The following is a 17,780-nucleotide window of genomic DNA, read 5'->3' as shown; positions in this document are numbered from 1 at the left end:
AAGATCATCCTCGGTGGACAAAGCCGAGTATTGTCACAAGGCATAAAAAGTAACAAGGACTAAGATGTGTTCCTTGGATTACTGAAAAATCCTGTTCCCCTAGTTTGAAAACATTCAAACTTATGTGAAGACCTCAATATTTTTCATAATATCTCTGAAGTTCTCTGAGCTTCTGGGACCTTCTTAACCCTCTGCTTCCCATGGTAGCACAGGTGATCCACAAATTTTCGATCCGGTTCATCTTTGTCAATCTACCATTAAATAGTCAATACTTGAATTTTTGAAGTCCTACATTTTGCTAATGTTCATGAAAGTTTCTAAAGTTTACGGATCTTCCGTTCCCTTCTATGAAGTTCTCAAAATGTTTCTGAAGATCTCTGCACTTATGAAATTTTTTCGAAGTTTCTCTGAAAACTTTATTAAGCTCACGCAATTTTCTTGGAATCAATTGAAGTTCTCAAGGTTTTGCTGAAATTCATGGAACTGACCTTAAATTATCGACACTAATTCATAACTTCTTCAATAGTCTAGACTTTTCTGATCTTATTAGAACTGTCCAAAAGATTTCTGAATTTTCTCAAAGTTATCTCTACTGCACAGAATTTCTCAGTATTTTTGTATAAGAACTATGTTTTCCTGAACTTATCTGGACATCCCTGAAAAACTATCCTTACCTGAAGTTATCTAAATTTGTTTAATGTTCCGGCAAATTTTCTGATATATGTTCATAATTTCCTGAAGCTTCTGATGTTTTCGGATCAATCACAGTATTCTCAGAATATCCCATGAGACTCGTGTAAGTCGCTACAAATTTCCTTAAGTTAATGTGATTGTTCTGAAGTTATTTGATCATCCTCGACGTACTCGGAACTTCGCTGAATATCGTGAAACTATCTAATAAATACCTAAATTTCTTGAAAATATCGGTCTTGCTAAAAGTTCTCGCATTTTTTATAATTAATGGACCTTCGTTTATGTTCTCTAATCAAATTAGTTAAATTTTCGCAATTTTTTGAAGTTCTTGAAATTTCCAATATATAACACACTTAAAAGTGTCTCACATTTTCCGGAGGTTCATATGATTTTTATTGCGTTCCAGTAATTTTCTCGGAGTTTTGCTGAAGTTTCCGGAAATCCCCTGAGTTTCTCGAAACATCTTTAAGGTTTCTGCAATTTCCTTTAAGTTATTTGAACTGTCCTTTGATTATCTGATCGGTCTTGATGTCCTCGGAACAAATTAAGAGTATAATTCTATGCTCTATGCTATGCTCTGAAATGAATGAAATTCTCGATAAGGGCCTGTTCATAAACTACGTAGACAGTTTTTTTGGGATTCTTGAACCCCCCCCTCCCCCTGCGTAGACAATTGTCCATACAAAAAAAATAAAATTTGTATGGACCGTGGATAATTGTCAACCCCCCCCCCCCCCTAAACCGTCTACGTAGTTTATGGACAGCCCCTAACATATTTAAACTTCCCTGAAATTCTTTGGACTTCTGTGATATTTCTGGAATTTTTCAGAAATTCTCCGAGGGTCTCTGTAATTCCCTGAAATTCTCGAAACATCTTAAGGGTTTTCAATATTTTGCTCTACATGAACTATAATGAATTTGTCTGAATTCACGCTTATAAATCTTTAAATCACTCTAAGAGTCTGGACTAAAGTTACGAAGAATGCCTTTAAGATCTCTGAAATTCCCCAAAGATCTCTAGATCTTGCTTCTGATGTACTTTCTTACCAATCAGGCTAAGTTGTCCTCTACTGTCCTCTACTTTCCGAAGAAGTCGCCTTTGCTCTACTCGATTCATGGCCACACGTCGCCAGCCTCGTAGTCAACGAAGGGTCCGCAGGTCTCCTTCTACTTGGTCGATCCACTTTGCCCGCTGCGCGCTTCTTCTTCTTCTTCTTCTTGTTCCTGTTGGGACACTTTCGAGAGCCATTCACTGGATCGTCGTCCGGTCTTCTTACGGCGTGCCCAGCCTACCGTAGTCGCCTAATTTTTGCAATGTGGACGATGGATAGTTCTCTCAGCAGCTGGTGCAATTCGTGGTTCATCCACGTCCTCTCCGTTCCGTCATCCATCTGCACCGTAGATGGTACCCAACACCTTGCGTTCGAAAACACCATCATGGTCCTCCACGAGCATAGTCCAGGTATCGTGGCCGTAGAGGATCACCGATCTAATTAGCGTCTTGTAGATAGTCAACTTCGTGCGGCGGCGAATTTTATTCGACCGGAGCGTCCTTTGGAGTCCAAAGTAGGCACGATTCCCTGCCATAATGCGTCTCTTTGAATCATTTTCGGCGGTCACCAGTGATCCCAAACACACGATATCGATATCGTCACCGTCAATCTGAACTCGGGGTGTGAGGCTGACATTGTCTTCCCTAGAACCTCTTCCTCTCATGTATTTCGTTTTCGATGCGTTGATGGCAAGTCCAATCCGCCTAGCTTCAGCCTTCAGTCTGATGTACGTTTCCGCCATCGTCTCAAAGATGTCATCGACGAAGATCGATCACTCTTGTCTATCCCAGCTCTTCTGATCACACCTTCTAACGCGATGTTAAATAGCAGACACAAAAGTCCATCACATTGCCGTAACCCCACTCGAGATTCAAAGGGACTCGAGAGTGTCCCCGATACTCGAACAACGCACATAACTCGATTCATCGTCGCCTTGACCAATCGCGTCAGTTTATGCGGAAATCCGTATTCGTGCATAATCTGCCATAGCTGATCTCGATCGATTGTGTCGTATGCGGATTTGAAATCGATGAACAAATGATGTATTCGCGGCTTTTCTACAGAACCTGCCGAATCGCAAAAATGTGGTGCGTGGTAGCGCGGGCACCCATGGTATTACCCCACAAACTCTCTTGCGAATGGTGACAGGCGGCGGGATAGAATTTGGGAGATAACCTTGTAGGCAGCGCTCAGCAGTGTGATCGCGTGGTAGTTTCAGCAATCGACCCCTTCCATCAACTCGTCCGGTAGTAACTCCTCCTCCCAAATTTTGGCAATTACCTAGCGCAGTGCTCTAGCCAGTGCTTCACTACCGTATTTTAATAGCCCACTTGGTACTTGATCTACACCAATTGCTTTGTTGTTCTTCAGCCGACCGACCTCCTCCTCAACTTCTTGAAAATCAGGGGCCGGTAGCCTGCCGTCTTGTGTGCGTGCTCCAAGGTCCAGCAAAACCAAAGGTCAACGTTTTGTGGCCTTTTGAGTCCAACTTTATGCCATGACGATTTACAGTTACATAAAGTTTTAGCCCGTGAATTTTCTTTAGATAATAAGAAAAAATGTGATTGTTTTGAATTTTTGGGCCCATAAATATATTCAGCAATCGACTAAATTGTCAATAGCGACCAAAAATATCCATTAATACCGTTCCAATGACGCGTTCATCTAGATACAATTGATAAAAAGCAGATGTTTAGCGATGGGCCCAATCTGAGGTTTATAGACCAATATTAGAGCCATTTCCCCTATGTGTCGAACACATAGTTCTCATGTGTACACATAAAATTCATGTGTAACCACACATACTATTCATTTAATTTGTAAATTTCATGTGTACTTCTGAATGGAGTCTATTTATGTGTGTGCACATTAAAATCATGTGGAATTTTACTTGGAATCTCGCCAGTAAAAATATATCGAATTTTATGAGTGTACAAACTGCAAAAAGAATGATCAATCTTGAAATAAATTCACGCTAAAAAAAAGTTTAAAATAGTGACTGACTACAAGAAAAGTGACTTGGCCTTATAAAATTAGGCTTCTTAGTGACTGTGTTGAAAAAAGAAACTAAATAGAAATTCGCTACCAGCCCTGTCATTATTCAGAAAAAAAAAATCAATATACTTAGTAAAATATTCCAGTTCATTGTCAAATCTACCCACAGTATTAGGTGCTAAGCGGAATTAGAGCAGATCACGGTAATATCCATAATATCAGAGTGCAACATCATCAGCCAAATCGAAGGTGATAAGATTCTATATTGCTATATGCCATAGCCTTCGAAGGTAAATGGTTATTCATGAACAGCTCATGATCAAAAGTAGGAATTTTCTCTTCTAAGAAACAGGAAGTCTATCTAATAAAGCAAAAAAAAAACTCTTCTTTTGGCCATGTCATATTTTTTAACATATCTTTATTATGAGGAGTCATAGAGGAAATGGTTCCAATGTTTTCCTATGAATCTAAAAATTGAGCCCATCGATAAAACACTTCAGTTCGTATTTTTTTTTTTTTCATCTAGGCAATACAAATGGATATTTTTGGTTACTGGTTAAAAATTTGCAAAAAATGCGTTCCTTCGAAATTTACGTATGGACCCAATATTATGGACACTTAGGCCGACATTAAAGACATACACCCGATTTGAAAATGTTGTTCCTTTCAATAAAATACGAAAGAACAGCTCGTGATCAAAAGAAGCAAAAATCATCACTTATGGGGTATTTTACCTTCTTCAAATATTCAGTAAAGAAGGAAATATTCCTTTCGTGGTGGACATATTACCCCACCGGGGTTTATTATTAAACCGTTCTTTTAATTCGCAAAATAAAAAATCGGATTAGTGGCATTTGCAGCATGGGTATTAGGGGTACTGGTATAGGATTTGTTATACTTATGTAAATAACAATAGAGCAAAGTTTTACTTACGTTCAAGAAACTCGTCAGCACAATCGACGGCGAGCAATTCAGTATCGGCACGGGGCATCCGCTAACGCCCCACAGTCCAACATTGGTGTGGAAGATAGCACCCCGCAGGAGGGCTTCATCTCTGTAGAAAGTTTTATCGTTCAAGATGTTACACATGGTGAGCAATGTTGCATGCCCAAGGGCCGTTCCAAACAAATTCTTCATTATCTTCCATGACGTCTGACAAAAGGCTTCCCTGTTCACCGTCCGGCAAAGGATGACAATGAACAAGGTGAGCGTCTCATTCGGAATGATTGCATAACAAATGAAGCAATCCAGAACCGACAGACAGAGCAAAATCGTTTGAGTTTCCTCCACTTTACACGTGATATCGAAAATGTAGTTAACGATTCCAACCAGGAAATTTTTCTCCAAACTGGCTGCATTGTACTTTACGAGGTTTACTATCAAATCCAAAAGCTGAGTAATAAAGCCGGCTTGGTCGATCTGAGGAATCCATTGCACCAAAAAGGAACCGATTTCTTTTTCAAAGTATTGGATGTTCTTGCCATTCTCTGTGAGGCTTTTCAACATCTCCAGTCGATATTCAATGTCTTCTGGTTCCTCATGTGAAACAATCACCCGGAAGAATTGAGCCCTCATCATTTTAAGATTGTCATACTGTCCTTGGATCAGCTTGCAGTAGAAGTTGAGGGCGACATGTCTTTGTTCAGTTGATTTGTTTCCAACAATTAAGTCCTTGGTCAACTGCCACAGAAGCTGTACAGCATCCATCTCCAAGCGATATTTGAGGACATTGTCGCTGAAATCTTTAAGAGCTTTGCAACGTTGTCCCACAGGTGTCTCCGGTTGCAACTCACGTTCTAATTCTGCTGATATTGGGAAATAGTTCCTATCTCGATGAGATGCTAAAAAGAAAACAACGAATTAACGACATAAACAAACTAATCCAAATCAACTTGCTTAAATACCTCCACTTGTTTTGTTGATGCGAAAGTACTGCTTCAGCTTGTTGAGTACGTTATCCTTATCCTTGGTGCTCATCCTCGAACGCTGCGTTTTACAATGCTCAGCGGCAAGAGGAAGAGACTGCCAGAACAAGTGGAGGAAAATAAAATATGGAAGCAGCCGAAAAATCGGGAGGAGAGAGCTTCAACAAATTGTGATCGCAAATGTTACCACATTTAGACGCATAAATTCGTAAAAAACTATCAACAAGAATCACTAAACTCTTCCGAAATGCGGAACATTGCATTTCATTGGAAAAAAATCTGTATTTTCACACTTTTTCACGAATTTGTTTTTGAATTTTGAGTTTGCGACCGAAATCTACTCATGGACAATCTATTTTTCAGTGCACCAGCTGAGAAAAATCAATTTGACAACTAAACGATAACATATGCACAGACAAAAACAGACGTAAATAAAATCAAGCTATAGATCAAGAAAACAGACAAAAAACTACCATAAAACAAAAACAAAATACAGCCGAGAAACAAATGATAGAACTATTCCACAAATGGTTTGGATGATAATTCCAACACGTCATTTAGCAGAATAACCATATAAATTTTACTATGAGGACTGCCCTCGGGACTACATCAAAAATGCAATAATGGCGGTAAGCTCCAACTCGGATTAACTTTTAATACCGTCCCTGTTTGTATGATCTGAAAAATGTTTGCTCAGAATTATGTTGATTAACTCTGATGTCGACATCAAACCAGCCGGACATTCTTGATCGGGATTTAATCCGAGGATAATACCGGTTGGAGCTTACCACCATAAGTGTGATAAAAGTGCACCTAACTCGCTTACTTCCCGCATAAGCAATAACCATAAGAAGCGCATAACCACCAATTCGGGATATCATACCAACTTTATGTGGTATGGTCATACTATCTATGATATCGTTAGTGTATGGTACCAGTTTATTAGGGTTACCACCATAGAGGTAACTCTAAGACCAGATGGTCCCGAAAAAATGTGCTCAACTCTTTGGCTCAGCTGTGGTACTCTCTTCGGTCCCATGGTAATCGATGCACCCCTCGAAACATAGGAAAATCCACGAACCCCTCATTTTATCTGTCAAACTTTCATAGCGAATCAAAACAAACATAGTGTAGTACAAGAATTTCAACTAGAATGGAGTACAATAATCGATTTGCTTGGGACCAATAGCACTGACAAACTGACATGAATGATCATAGCAAAACAAATAAAATTTCTGACCAAAGCACACTACTGACATCTGGCTCCGTGTTCGCGGGAAATATTTAGCTAAGCCATGAACTCGCGTGCAAAAGTTATGAATTGGTTCGTGTCTGATCTATTCTGGACAAATTATTTTATCTGGATCAAAAAATTCGATGGTTTTGACAGTTCGGATCACTGCACATTTAAATCGACCGTTTACGATGAGCCAATTTAAAATCGTTAATTTCCACCCGTTGTTACCACCGAGCTTACCACATGGCCACACTTCGCCAGGCTCGTAGTCTGCGAAGGGTCCGCAGGTCGCCTTCTTCTTGATAGATCAACCTTGCCCGCTGCGCGTCTCTTCTTCTCGTTCCTGTTGGGTCGCTTTCGAGAACCATTTTCACTGGGCCGTCGTGCGGCATTCTTACGATATGCCCAGCCCACCGTAGTCGCCCAATTTTTGCAGCTGGTGCAATTAGTGGTTCATTCGCCTCCTCCACGTTCCATCATCCATCTGCACTCCACCGTAGATGGTACGCAGCACCTTCCGTTCGAAAACACCAAGGGTTGGTCGTGAAATCTGGCATTTACGAGCGCTGATGGCCGCCACAATCTAGCTGAGTTTCTGGTAGGGAACATTCGATTTGATGTTTGGGTTAGGTCGTTTGACGTATAAACGATCAAATTTGACCGTTTAAAGGTCAAAAGACACAACCCGAGCAAAGTGTAAAAACAAACGCATAACATCACAATAACTCATTTTCTTAACTAGAATTCATGTTGTTTTTCTCTGTTATCAACTAATCGTTTTGAGCGATAACATGTTTTGTTATCTGTTGTTATCATGAAGAAAAGTCACCCTTGACATTTTATTTATTTTGTATATTTTCATTATAAAGGTAATTGCCACATTCTTAATTTATTTGCGTATTTGGTTTGCAAGCTGAAATATAATTTACATTGGTATTTCCATTTAAAACTGACACACTAACACAAGGTCGAATGTGACGTTGAACTTTTTTTAGATGATACTCAGAGCTAGTTTTATAAGAGTACATGTTGTTATAAATTTCAGTTGTGATCAATTTCCTACCAATTATACAAATTCTATCGTTTCTATCAACTAACGCATGTTCAACATGGTAGAAACTAGCTCAAAGGAATCGTTGTAGCCTAACGTTTTACTTCTTTCTCTGGTACAATATTGAACACCATCGTAGGTGAATTCTTCATAGTGGGTGAATTCACGCTCTCAACGGCGCCGGTGGTGTAGTGGTAAGCGTGATTACCTCTCACCCCAGCAGGCCTGGGTTCAATCCCAGTCGGCGCCGCCGGGATGTTCTGAGGCATAACATCTCTGATCACGCCTTCCTTCGGATGGGAAGTAAAGCCGTTGGTCCCCGGTTCATGAGTTGATGGGTCGATAGGTAGGGTCCAGGTGTGGGAGCTGCCTTCCTGGCACGTCGGTAGCATTGGTGCTCTGCACGGAAAACAAGATCGACGGAAAAAACAAACCAAAGGAAAAAAAAAAAAAAAGAATTCACGCTCTGAAAGTCCTTCGTCAATGTGTAACGAATCGGGTAGATGAAAAAATTAATGCATATTCAAAATTTAAGCGGTGTATCGGTTTGGAACTCCATAGTTGAGAATGCCACTTACTGATCAAAAAATCATTTTTCAAAAAAGATGCGGTATTGCAAATGCGATTCAACATAAACTTACTTGCAATTTGAACGACTGGTCGATTGTTTCCGGTTCTGAACCCCAAAATCATCCCGTTTCCATTTTCATATGGATAGAGTGACGAGTTCCACAAAGCCCCGAAATTCCCTTTTGGGTGGACTGAGTGATTTTCGAATCAAAAATGAGTAGCCTCAAAATAGCGTTCAGACCTGAGTATTGCGGACTCACTCAAGGTGCTTGTCACTTGGGAGCCAGTGTGAACTGTCAAGCGGGAGCCAAACATTCAGAAGCAGCAAATGCAGTTACTGTTCTTATTTACCGTCAAGCATTGTAATCTCATAAAAATGATCTATACTTTTTCATAACACATTATTAATTTTAAGCTCAAAGATAAAAACCAACAGGCTCAGTGATGAAAGTATAAAAACCAGCATAATTTTTATGAGGCAGCTGAGTTTTCAATTACAGTAAAACAATCCTTTGCGAAACATGTATGTAAACAAACTTTGATAGAGTCATGGGGGCTCGAGCAATCGTGGCTCAGAGCTTTTGGCGGGAATCAACTGAGAAAGAGCAAACCAGTTTTAAACTTGAGAAAATTTTCAAGCAGTTTTCCATTGGCTTGCAAAATAATGCCTTGTCCAGACTACAGAGTTATAACATGTTATAGTACGTTCAGACTACAGAGCTATAATATGTTATAGCGCTATCTTAATGGTGGTTTCTGTGTTGCAATTATTTGACAACCGTTATAACATGTTATAACTCTCCAGTCTGGAGAGCGTTTTATAGCGCAATCTTGATGGTGGTTTCCATGTTGCAATTATTTGACAACCATTATTGTCGCATTTATGTTAAATTCTCATTTAATGACGGTCGAAACGCGCCGCTCATAAGCGCGCTGCAACCCCGCTCATAAGGATTATACACAGGTGTGTAACTAAGATAGTATTTTATGGCAGCGGCTTGATGAGCGAATCCTGGATAAAGAGCCGCCGTGTGTTAAATCAATGGGCGCAGTCGTACCAAAGATGAATACTAAGATGAAACTGTCGGAAGAAAAACTTTCTATTTTAGTGTCCTCTTTCACGGTCCCTTTCATCCAATGAATACCCCCCGTATTCAAGGTAATTTGGTGGTTTTGCTGCCCCCTCGGTAGAGATGAAATTTTGCGCTCATTTTTATCAAAACAATCACACCAAAATCAGAGATGTCCCATTTTTTAATTACTCGATTAACAACTAATCGATTATTTTTTGTTCGCTGTGCTGCCATTTTTCCACCAATGAGAGTGCAGCACATTTTGAAACGATCGGTAATGACCCTCTGGAGATGTTAATGCTTATATCGGCATGATATAACCGATTACAACTATTTTACTTTTCGGTTCGTTAATCGATTAATCGATTATTCGAATGAAAGTCGGCCATCCCTAGATGAATGTGAAACGTCATTTCAAATATAAGGACCGTACAGAAATAATGATACAATTTGAAAGAGGCCGGGGCTAATCACCCTGGGCATTGGCATAACCTTGAGGATTGCTTAACTGCAACCAGGTCCCAGGGCTTGTCTGTATCTTTACATTTTGAAAGATGCACACTAGTGATGCCAGATGTGATGTAGCGGACCAAAGTTTGTTTTGATTTAACTACTAGCCAAAATTAAATAATTATGTAGTTTAGAATTATAGTATAAAATATGAATTGTTTCTTTTAAATAGTTGAGTCTAATAGTTACAAAAATGTAAAAAAATAATTTTCATTATTTGGCTCAAAACTTTTGGAATGCTACATCACACAGATACTACCTTTGAATTTGGCTTGATCGAGTGGCGATTTTGTTTTCTCTTTTCTTTTATTTAGATCAATACGATGCAGTTTTGAAGAAAATAACGATATCAACTATATTCCTTCTCGGATGAAGACAGCGAAGATGATTTCCTTATGAGCGAATTTGAAGACGACGAGAGCGCAAACAAAACGACTGTCATTACTGTTAACACTATCATTGCAACTAATTCAATTAGGCATATTCAATTGACCTGCATCGGGTTATTATTTTGCATGTAATGATATGGGAAAAGGGGGGACTCACGATTCAGCATGGAGAGTGTATGGGAGCCGTTCTAGGGTTGGTTGGGGCATGTGGTTCATTTTAGACATTATAGTCTGACGTGAGAACCATGTTCCACTCAAGTTCTGGAATTTGGCCTTGAGACTTGAGATCTGGCCTTCATAAGACCCCCTTCTGTCTCGCAAAATCAAAATCAAAAAAAAAATCAAGTACAGCGTTTGATATTTTAGTAGGAATGCTGAATTTAGTCGCAGTAGAAATCAATCCTTTATTGAATTAGATTTATTTCTATGGATATGCACGTTTGGAAAGTATCATCACAAAGATTCTGCACTCGGTCTACAGCTTATGGGCGGGAAGCGTTGTTTTTGTTTTTTTTTTTTTTTTTTTTTTTTTTTTTTTTTTTTTTTTATCTATTTATAGAGTCAATTCTTAGAAATACGAAGCGAAAGACAAATCAAGCATTAAGCACAAGACCTTCAAGAAAACTAACAACACGAAGTCTCAAAATGGCAATGTTTTATTCAAAATGTCAAATATTTCAAGAATATCGGGTGAGACCAATCGGACTGAGCGCTCTTTCGGTCATCTGGAAGGGTTGTGCACGAGGAGCGATTTAAATCCCCCCAGTTTTGAAGACATTCCGGAGCGAGGATCCATTATCCAGAAACACAATACAACAAGAGAAGGAAGTAATATTGAAGGTAAACAAGGAGTACATGGGAACGTCGAAAACTGTAAGTATACTCCGATCTATTCTAGTACTCTTGTATAAAACCTATTGTAAACCGGCTAGATAGTAGTCGTCGTCACCGGGAAGCATAGTCATGTGAAGATTGCCAGATCCGTGACCACTCATGATAAGGCACACAAGGCTCTCAACATTAAATACATTGCACGGGTTGGGTCGCACAGAGGGTTGATTAGATGTAAATTCCTTTGAAACACCCGCATAAACGATAACCATAAGGAGTGCCTAACAACCTATTCGGGTTATCATCCCAACAATATGTGGCACGGTGGCACGATTTGTGGTATCGTTCATGTATGGTGCTCCCCACCCTTTATTAGGGTCGCTGACGCTCATTGCACGCTCTTTCGTTCTCCGGCTGATTGAATGGATGACGGAGTTTGACGTCACACTCCTTCAGACGTTTAGGCGGCGGGAGGGCGAGAGGGATGGTTGTTCAGTACACGGAGACAATTTTACAAATGTATTTCTAATAGGTAAATCACAGTTTAAAACTCACTAATAATCTCTTTCAATCTCTTTTAATTTCTTTTTCATTGACGGTGTGATGTAATCAATGCGCTCTGTGACGAGAGCGCAAACCAAACGAGGCCATTTTTCAACGATACGATAATAACTTATGCGCTTTTCACACAAAACCTATCCAACCCTTTCCTTTCTACAATCCCTGAGCAGCTGGTTTACCATAAGTATACCTCGCAGAACTTTTTTAACCCCCATGGGTAAAGATGCTGTGTTGCTCACTCCTCTCCCCTTCCCTGGTGTATTATGGATGGTGTGAATATTCACATCGGTGACATGGCCCCTGACCCCCTTGTACATCATAAAATGAAAATGAAATGAAATGAAATTTGAAAGAGGCCGGGGCTAATCACAAACTACGTCCCCACGGTAACTGAAATAAACACGAGTGTTCACCGGTTGGTCGTACGGCCATAAACAGCAAACATATGGTATAATCCCATTTTGAGATATTATCCTGCCACACACAATATAACATGTTATAACTCTTTAGTCGTACTTACTTAGAGCAACCGTAACGGTACGCTGCTAAACTCATTTTAGCAGCCCTCATCATAGCGCAGCTACCGTATCGGGGGTTGCCATACGAGTAACTAAAATAGCAGTCGGCTTCTCGGTGTGAAGCGCGTTACCAAATTTAGCAGCGCGATAGCAGCGCGGGAGAAAGGTTGCTATTCGTAGAAATGTCAAAATGCTCACTACCGGTACGGACTATGGTGAGTAAATTGATAACCGCGATAGCAGCGACCGGTGTGGAGAAGAGTGACTAAACTAAAATGAGAGCGCTGTGCGCTGTTAAAATAGTCGCACAAATGACAACGACCGCTACGGTTGCTCTTAGAACGTACTATAAAATTGGTCGACTCCGCAGCAATGACGTTTATATAAGGTCTGGGCCAAAGGGCTTATTGGTGTTAGTGAAATGTGCAAATGGTTAGTGGTGTTCGTATTATATTGCAATGTTTATCTTTTTACACGGAACAGCTGTTGGCAGTGACGTATATCTATCTGTTCTCAGTATGTTGGCAGTGACGTATATCTATCTGTTCGCAGATGTTCAGCAATGTTTACAACATTTTTGCTTCTAACACCAGCAAGCTGCCTGTTGGCCCAGACCTTATATAAATGTCATTGACTCCGCAGTACCCAGGTTCAGACCATGGTGGGTATATAAATGGTGATACAGCATTGTCACTATATAGGCGAGGAGGTCGCGGGGGGGTGCGGTTTTAGAGCAAATTGTAAACAAACTCGGTCGCTGTCCCATACAAAAATCCAACATGGCTGAATCGTGAATTTGACACATTAGAACACCTATACTAGGGGAAGTACAACTTGATATGAAGTAATATTTGGTGTAAAAATTGCTCATATTGGTAGTTATTATAGTTTTTAGTATAAATATTAATGATATTAACTGTCAAGTGGAAAGCTACAAAGTAAAAAAAATAACAGTGTAGCTTTAACGCATACACTCAATGACCTTTCACCGTTGTTATTTATGTTACCTGCAGCTTTCTGTTTCATCATTTTTGCCTAAATTTTTGTTTTCGATAGCTCTGATCGTTTTCGGCTTCGGCTTTTTTGATGATAAAAACGGCACTGGACTAGGCAAGTTCCCCCAGCAGCAAATTTCTCCAAATTGCAGGCTCATGGCGAATGTATTACGACCACGGAACCATCATTATGGGACTCCGTTTACAGGGGTACCGTAGTCAATCGATTCCCGTTCCATCGGAGGACAGAACATTGGATTGCAGACGATGAAGAATTCGTGGAAATTAATGACTATTTCCTGGGAACGGAAGTGCGCCAAAGAATGCCAAATTTATGAGAACAAGGAGCGGATTTTGGTGGCCCTGGCCAGCAAGATCATAAAGGAATGACTTGCCTCTAGTGTGAAATCCATTTTTGATTATACGAATGTCAAATTTTAGCATTAGCATCGAACAAGTTGCACAATATCGTAGGTGGTACGAATTCAAAACTATTAAGAGCAAGACGGATATCTATTACTGGACAGATAGTAAGTAGGAAGTAATTACTATCTCCCAGATAAAGACATATCCCGCTCCAACAGTTAAGGATTGTCCTGGCCACGTCCTTACAACTGGTAGGGATAGGAAAGGTATGTTAGTCCAACATTTACTTAAGAGAGATGCAGAGAACTCTACGACCCCTCATAAATGTCTCGGGAAATTAGGAATTATGTTAGTAGGGAAGGTAAGCCATAGGATACACCCAGTCAGTGTTGCTGGCATATGTAGTTTTTTTTATTAATGTTGAAATTGCTGCCCGGATCATCTGCTGGAAGATAAGGTTGCTGAAATAAAATGAAAATATAACATAGTGAACTCGCCATCGTTGTCACACCCGTAGCTAATTAAAAGGAAGGAAATATGTTGTTTTATCTTTTTTTTTTCTTCTATTGATTCAGAGGAAAACTCGCGGGAGTGAAAATAATTTTACTACCTCTTCCCTAATAAAAATTGTATGGTTAATTTGCTTAACGACGTGTTCTGGGTATCATCCAAACCATTTGTGGAATAGTTCAATGATTTGGGTTATCGTTCGTTTATGGTTATTTTTTATTAGGGTTCTCCAGTAGGCCCAAAATCTCTATGCCTTTTCAATTTGAATTATAATCAATTAAAGTAAACTTAAATTCATGTGATGCACTCAAATTATACGAAATTTATTTCGTTTTCGTTTTTGCGGTGCTACACTGCCGTACACCGAAATAATTTAGGGTGTTGATATAGGATGCCCCCTTGTTTAAAAACTAATGATGTTAAGCTGTCAAAGACTCGCGCTTATTCCTGGTGCTACACCGCAATAACGAAAGCGGCATAACTGGAACAAGCCCACCAAATACAATAACCATGGCAGAACCAACACAACCTTAATCAGTTTTTTCATACACAACCACAAACGAACAAATTTAATCTTACCTCATTAATTTTCATTGTTTTTGGCAACATTAGAAGGAGAAAAGGAGACAAACTATCAAAAGTAAGGAAAAGTGAACTGGTCGCTGGGAACCATTTTCTACTCGTGTACTATCATTACATCTATACTTTTTTTTTTTAAATTGACACTAGATGGCATTACAACAAACGCTTCAATTGGTTGTTGTCTCGCCTATCTCTACCATTCTATACTCGGACAAAAAATGCTACACTAATACAATTCCACACATTTTTATTGACGAATTTCCACATGATTTTTTATGTGACCACACATAAACAGAATCCACCCAGAAGCACACATAAAATTTATTAGTCAAAAGAATTGTATGTTTGGTTACACATGGATTTTATGTGTACACATAGTAAGTATGCGTCTGACAAATAGATATAATTCGTTGATCACATTTCAAAAATTCATGTGTGGGACACATAAAAATAATCTTTGAAATTTTATCAGTGTGCTCATATCAGTTCACTCAAAAAGCGCAAAAAGTGTATCCACATACAAATGAGCAAAATTCCACCCAAATTCGAGGAAACGTCACCCACATTGCTGCAGCTTTTCCGGAAAATCTGCATCCCATTCCCGAGTAAACCCATCCTCTACATTTAACGCAACACAAAACTAATGTACTTAGCTTTTTTTGAAGGTCGAACCATCCATTCCTTATTTTTCGTCTTTCGGCCATCTTACGCAGAGGACGCAACCGTTTGTTTTTTTTTCTCGTATTGCACCGTCGTTCAGCCATCCGGTTCCTTCTGCTTCTCGCCATTTTCCTTTTTATTTTTATTTTTATTTTCACAATCTGCGCCAACACTTTTTCACACTTTTAGACCTTTCTGAGACTTCTAACACTAATCTTTTGCATCAAATCACTTTCCACCGTACTTATTTAAGCCTTACTCATATCTTATTTAATAAATTCCACCAAAAAACATTGGAATTATGATTTAACTGGGTCGGCTATTTTTTTCCACTACCACTTGATGCGCCAGTGCCGCCAGTCTGCCATTTTTGATTATACGAATGTCAAATGTACACTTTAAACCAAAAATAGTCAAACACACAAAAAAACAACTGTCAGACTAAGTGTTAGATTCGCAAATATCAGACATATTAAAATATTTAATATTTCCACCATCGGTATTGATGCTGATACTTGGAGCTGTCCTTCCCCTAGCACCTATATGTAGTACCTCGGATCAGACTTATGTCGTTTTCGTTTTTGCGGTGCACCGTGCGGTGTAGCACTGGTGTAGTGTAAGCTAAAGTATGGACGTCTGTCAAAAGTCGTTCCAATCGAACCGTCAAAATGCACCGCATTGCTCGATTGGAACAGCTTTTTTCAGTTTTGTGGTGACAGTCGTCCATACTTTTACTGTAGGGCTTTAGTGTAAGCAGGAATAAGCGCGAGTATTTAGGCCCATGGTGGGTATATAAATGGTGATACAGCTTTGTCACTATATAGGCGAGGAGGTCGCGGGGGGGAAAAGTGCGGTTTTAGAGCAAATTGTAAACAAACTCGGTCGCTGACCCATACAAAAATCCAACATGGCTGGATCATGAATTTGACACATTAGAACACATATAACTACATATTACATTGTAGTCACCTTGTTTAGGCCGGCGCACAATAGACGTTTTCAGGTTGTTTGACAGTTAGCCAGGACTGATAGCACCAAATATATCCAAAAATAGTGATTTTAGTGACTAAAATGAGTAAAAAAGGGACCATTAAGTGACTAAAATGGGTAAAAAAGTGACCATTAAGTGACTTTTAAGACACAAAAAGTGACCAAAAAAGGAGACCCAAGTAGCTTATTGAGCTCCAATTTAAAAATTTATAAGAAGATTTTAAGCATTTTGTCAATATTAGTAGTATTTGTTCTTGTATGATCGGTATCTGTTGTAAACAGACATGAGTGATTGATTTTTATACTAGCCTGCTGCTGGCTACTCTTTCATTTTGTTCAATTTTCAAGATAAATCCTTTTTTCAGTAAACCTGTTCCAATTCATAATTGTTGCCCAAAATGTGTGTTACATTTTAAACATTATGCTATGAAAATTCATTATAATTATCGTTAATAAAAACAATCGCTATTGTATGGTTTTTTGTGTGTTTTATAATACAACAACCTATATAATCCGTCTTCATCTGCAGGAAAACACATCTTAATTTCAGCTGTTCGATGGAACACAACGTACCAAGAAGACTGGCAATTCTACTAGCTTTCATGCGCATCCATATAGTATTTCATTTGAACAAATACCCTCAAGCTTTGAGCGTTGAATGGCCAGACTGTGACCCTCGGTTGGTATTGTATACAAGCACTTATATGTTGTCAGTTTTCTTACAGGCAGGGCTGCACATCAGTCCCATATGAGTTTTTGTCAGCTTTGAGTTCGCAATACTATTCGTTATCTAATGGCATCTCCTAATGCATTACGCCTTTTATTAAATTTGACCGCTTCGTTTAGTGCACTATTGGTATTATTGTAATTGGTCAGAAAAACTGGAGCGATTATCCGGTAAAATCCATTTCCTTTCACAACTCTTCAGTATCTATTTTATGAAAAATATTGATTAAATCAAACGGAAGATTACCAATTACGGAAACACAGCAAAATCTAACATATAGTCAGATGTTCCAAATTAAAACCCTAAAGCTTTCAGCATCCCATAGTGAACCACTTGTTTTAATTAACATTTTTTTCAAAAAAAAATGTAAAATGAATGTCTATTTCTGGGTTGAATTTAATGTGATTCAACCTTATCTTGTGCTTCTGTGCCGAGATTAGATTCTTTGATTAGTATGAATTTCTCCTTGTTTTCCAGTAAAAGTTTGTTATCATCCATCATCAGAACGTAAACAATCCTTCAGCGAACACTGAGTGGTCCACAAA

General features: G+C 39.2%; 1 protein-coding gene across 2 annotated transcripts in view; it reads right to left on the bottom strand.

Annotated features, from left to right (window-relative positions):
• Positions 1-6,022, bottom strand: part of gig (tuberin) — a 33,037-nt gene extending 27,015 nt beyond the window's left edge. For both annotated transcript variants that reach the window (XM_065229636.1, XM_065229637.1), the window contains exons 1-2: positions 5,645-6,022; positions 4,674-5,581 (exon numbers count right to left, since the gene is read on the bottom strand). In XM_065229636.1, coding sequence (XP_065085708.1) covers positions 4,674-5,581; positions 5,645-5,717 — 981 coding nt within the window. In that variant the 5' untranslated portion in view covers positions 5,718-6,022. The remainder of the gene's footprint in view (positions 1-4,673; positions 5,582-5,644) is intronic.
• Positions 6,023-17,780: the final 11,758 nt, after the last annotated feature.

The sequence above is a fragment of the Ochlerotatus camptorhynchus genome, unplaced genomic scaffold (genome assembly GCF_037179485.1).
Source record: "Ochlerotatus camptorhynchus isolate MF236.1 unplaced genomic scaffold, CSIRO-AGI_Acam_v1.1 ptg000317l, whole genome shotgun sequence".
In the NCBI taxonomy this organism is placed as follows: domain Eukaryota; kingdom Metazoa; phylum Arthropoda; class Insecta; order Diptera; family Culicidae; genus Ochlerotatus; species Ochlerotatus camptorhynchus.
Note: the sequence above shows the minus strand (reverse complement) of the source record. Positions and strands in the feature narration are given on the sequence as shown.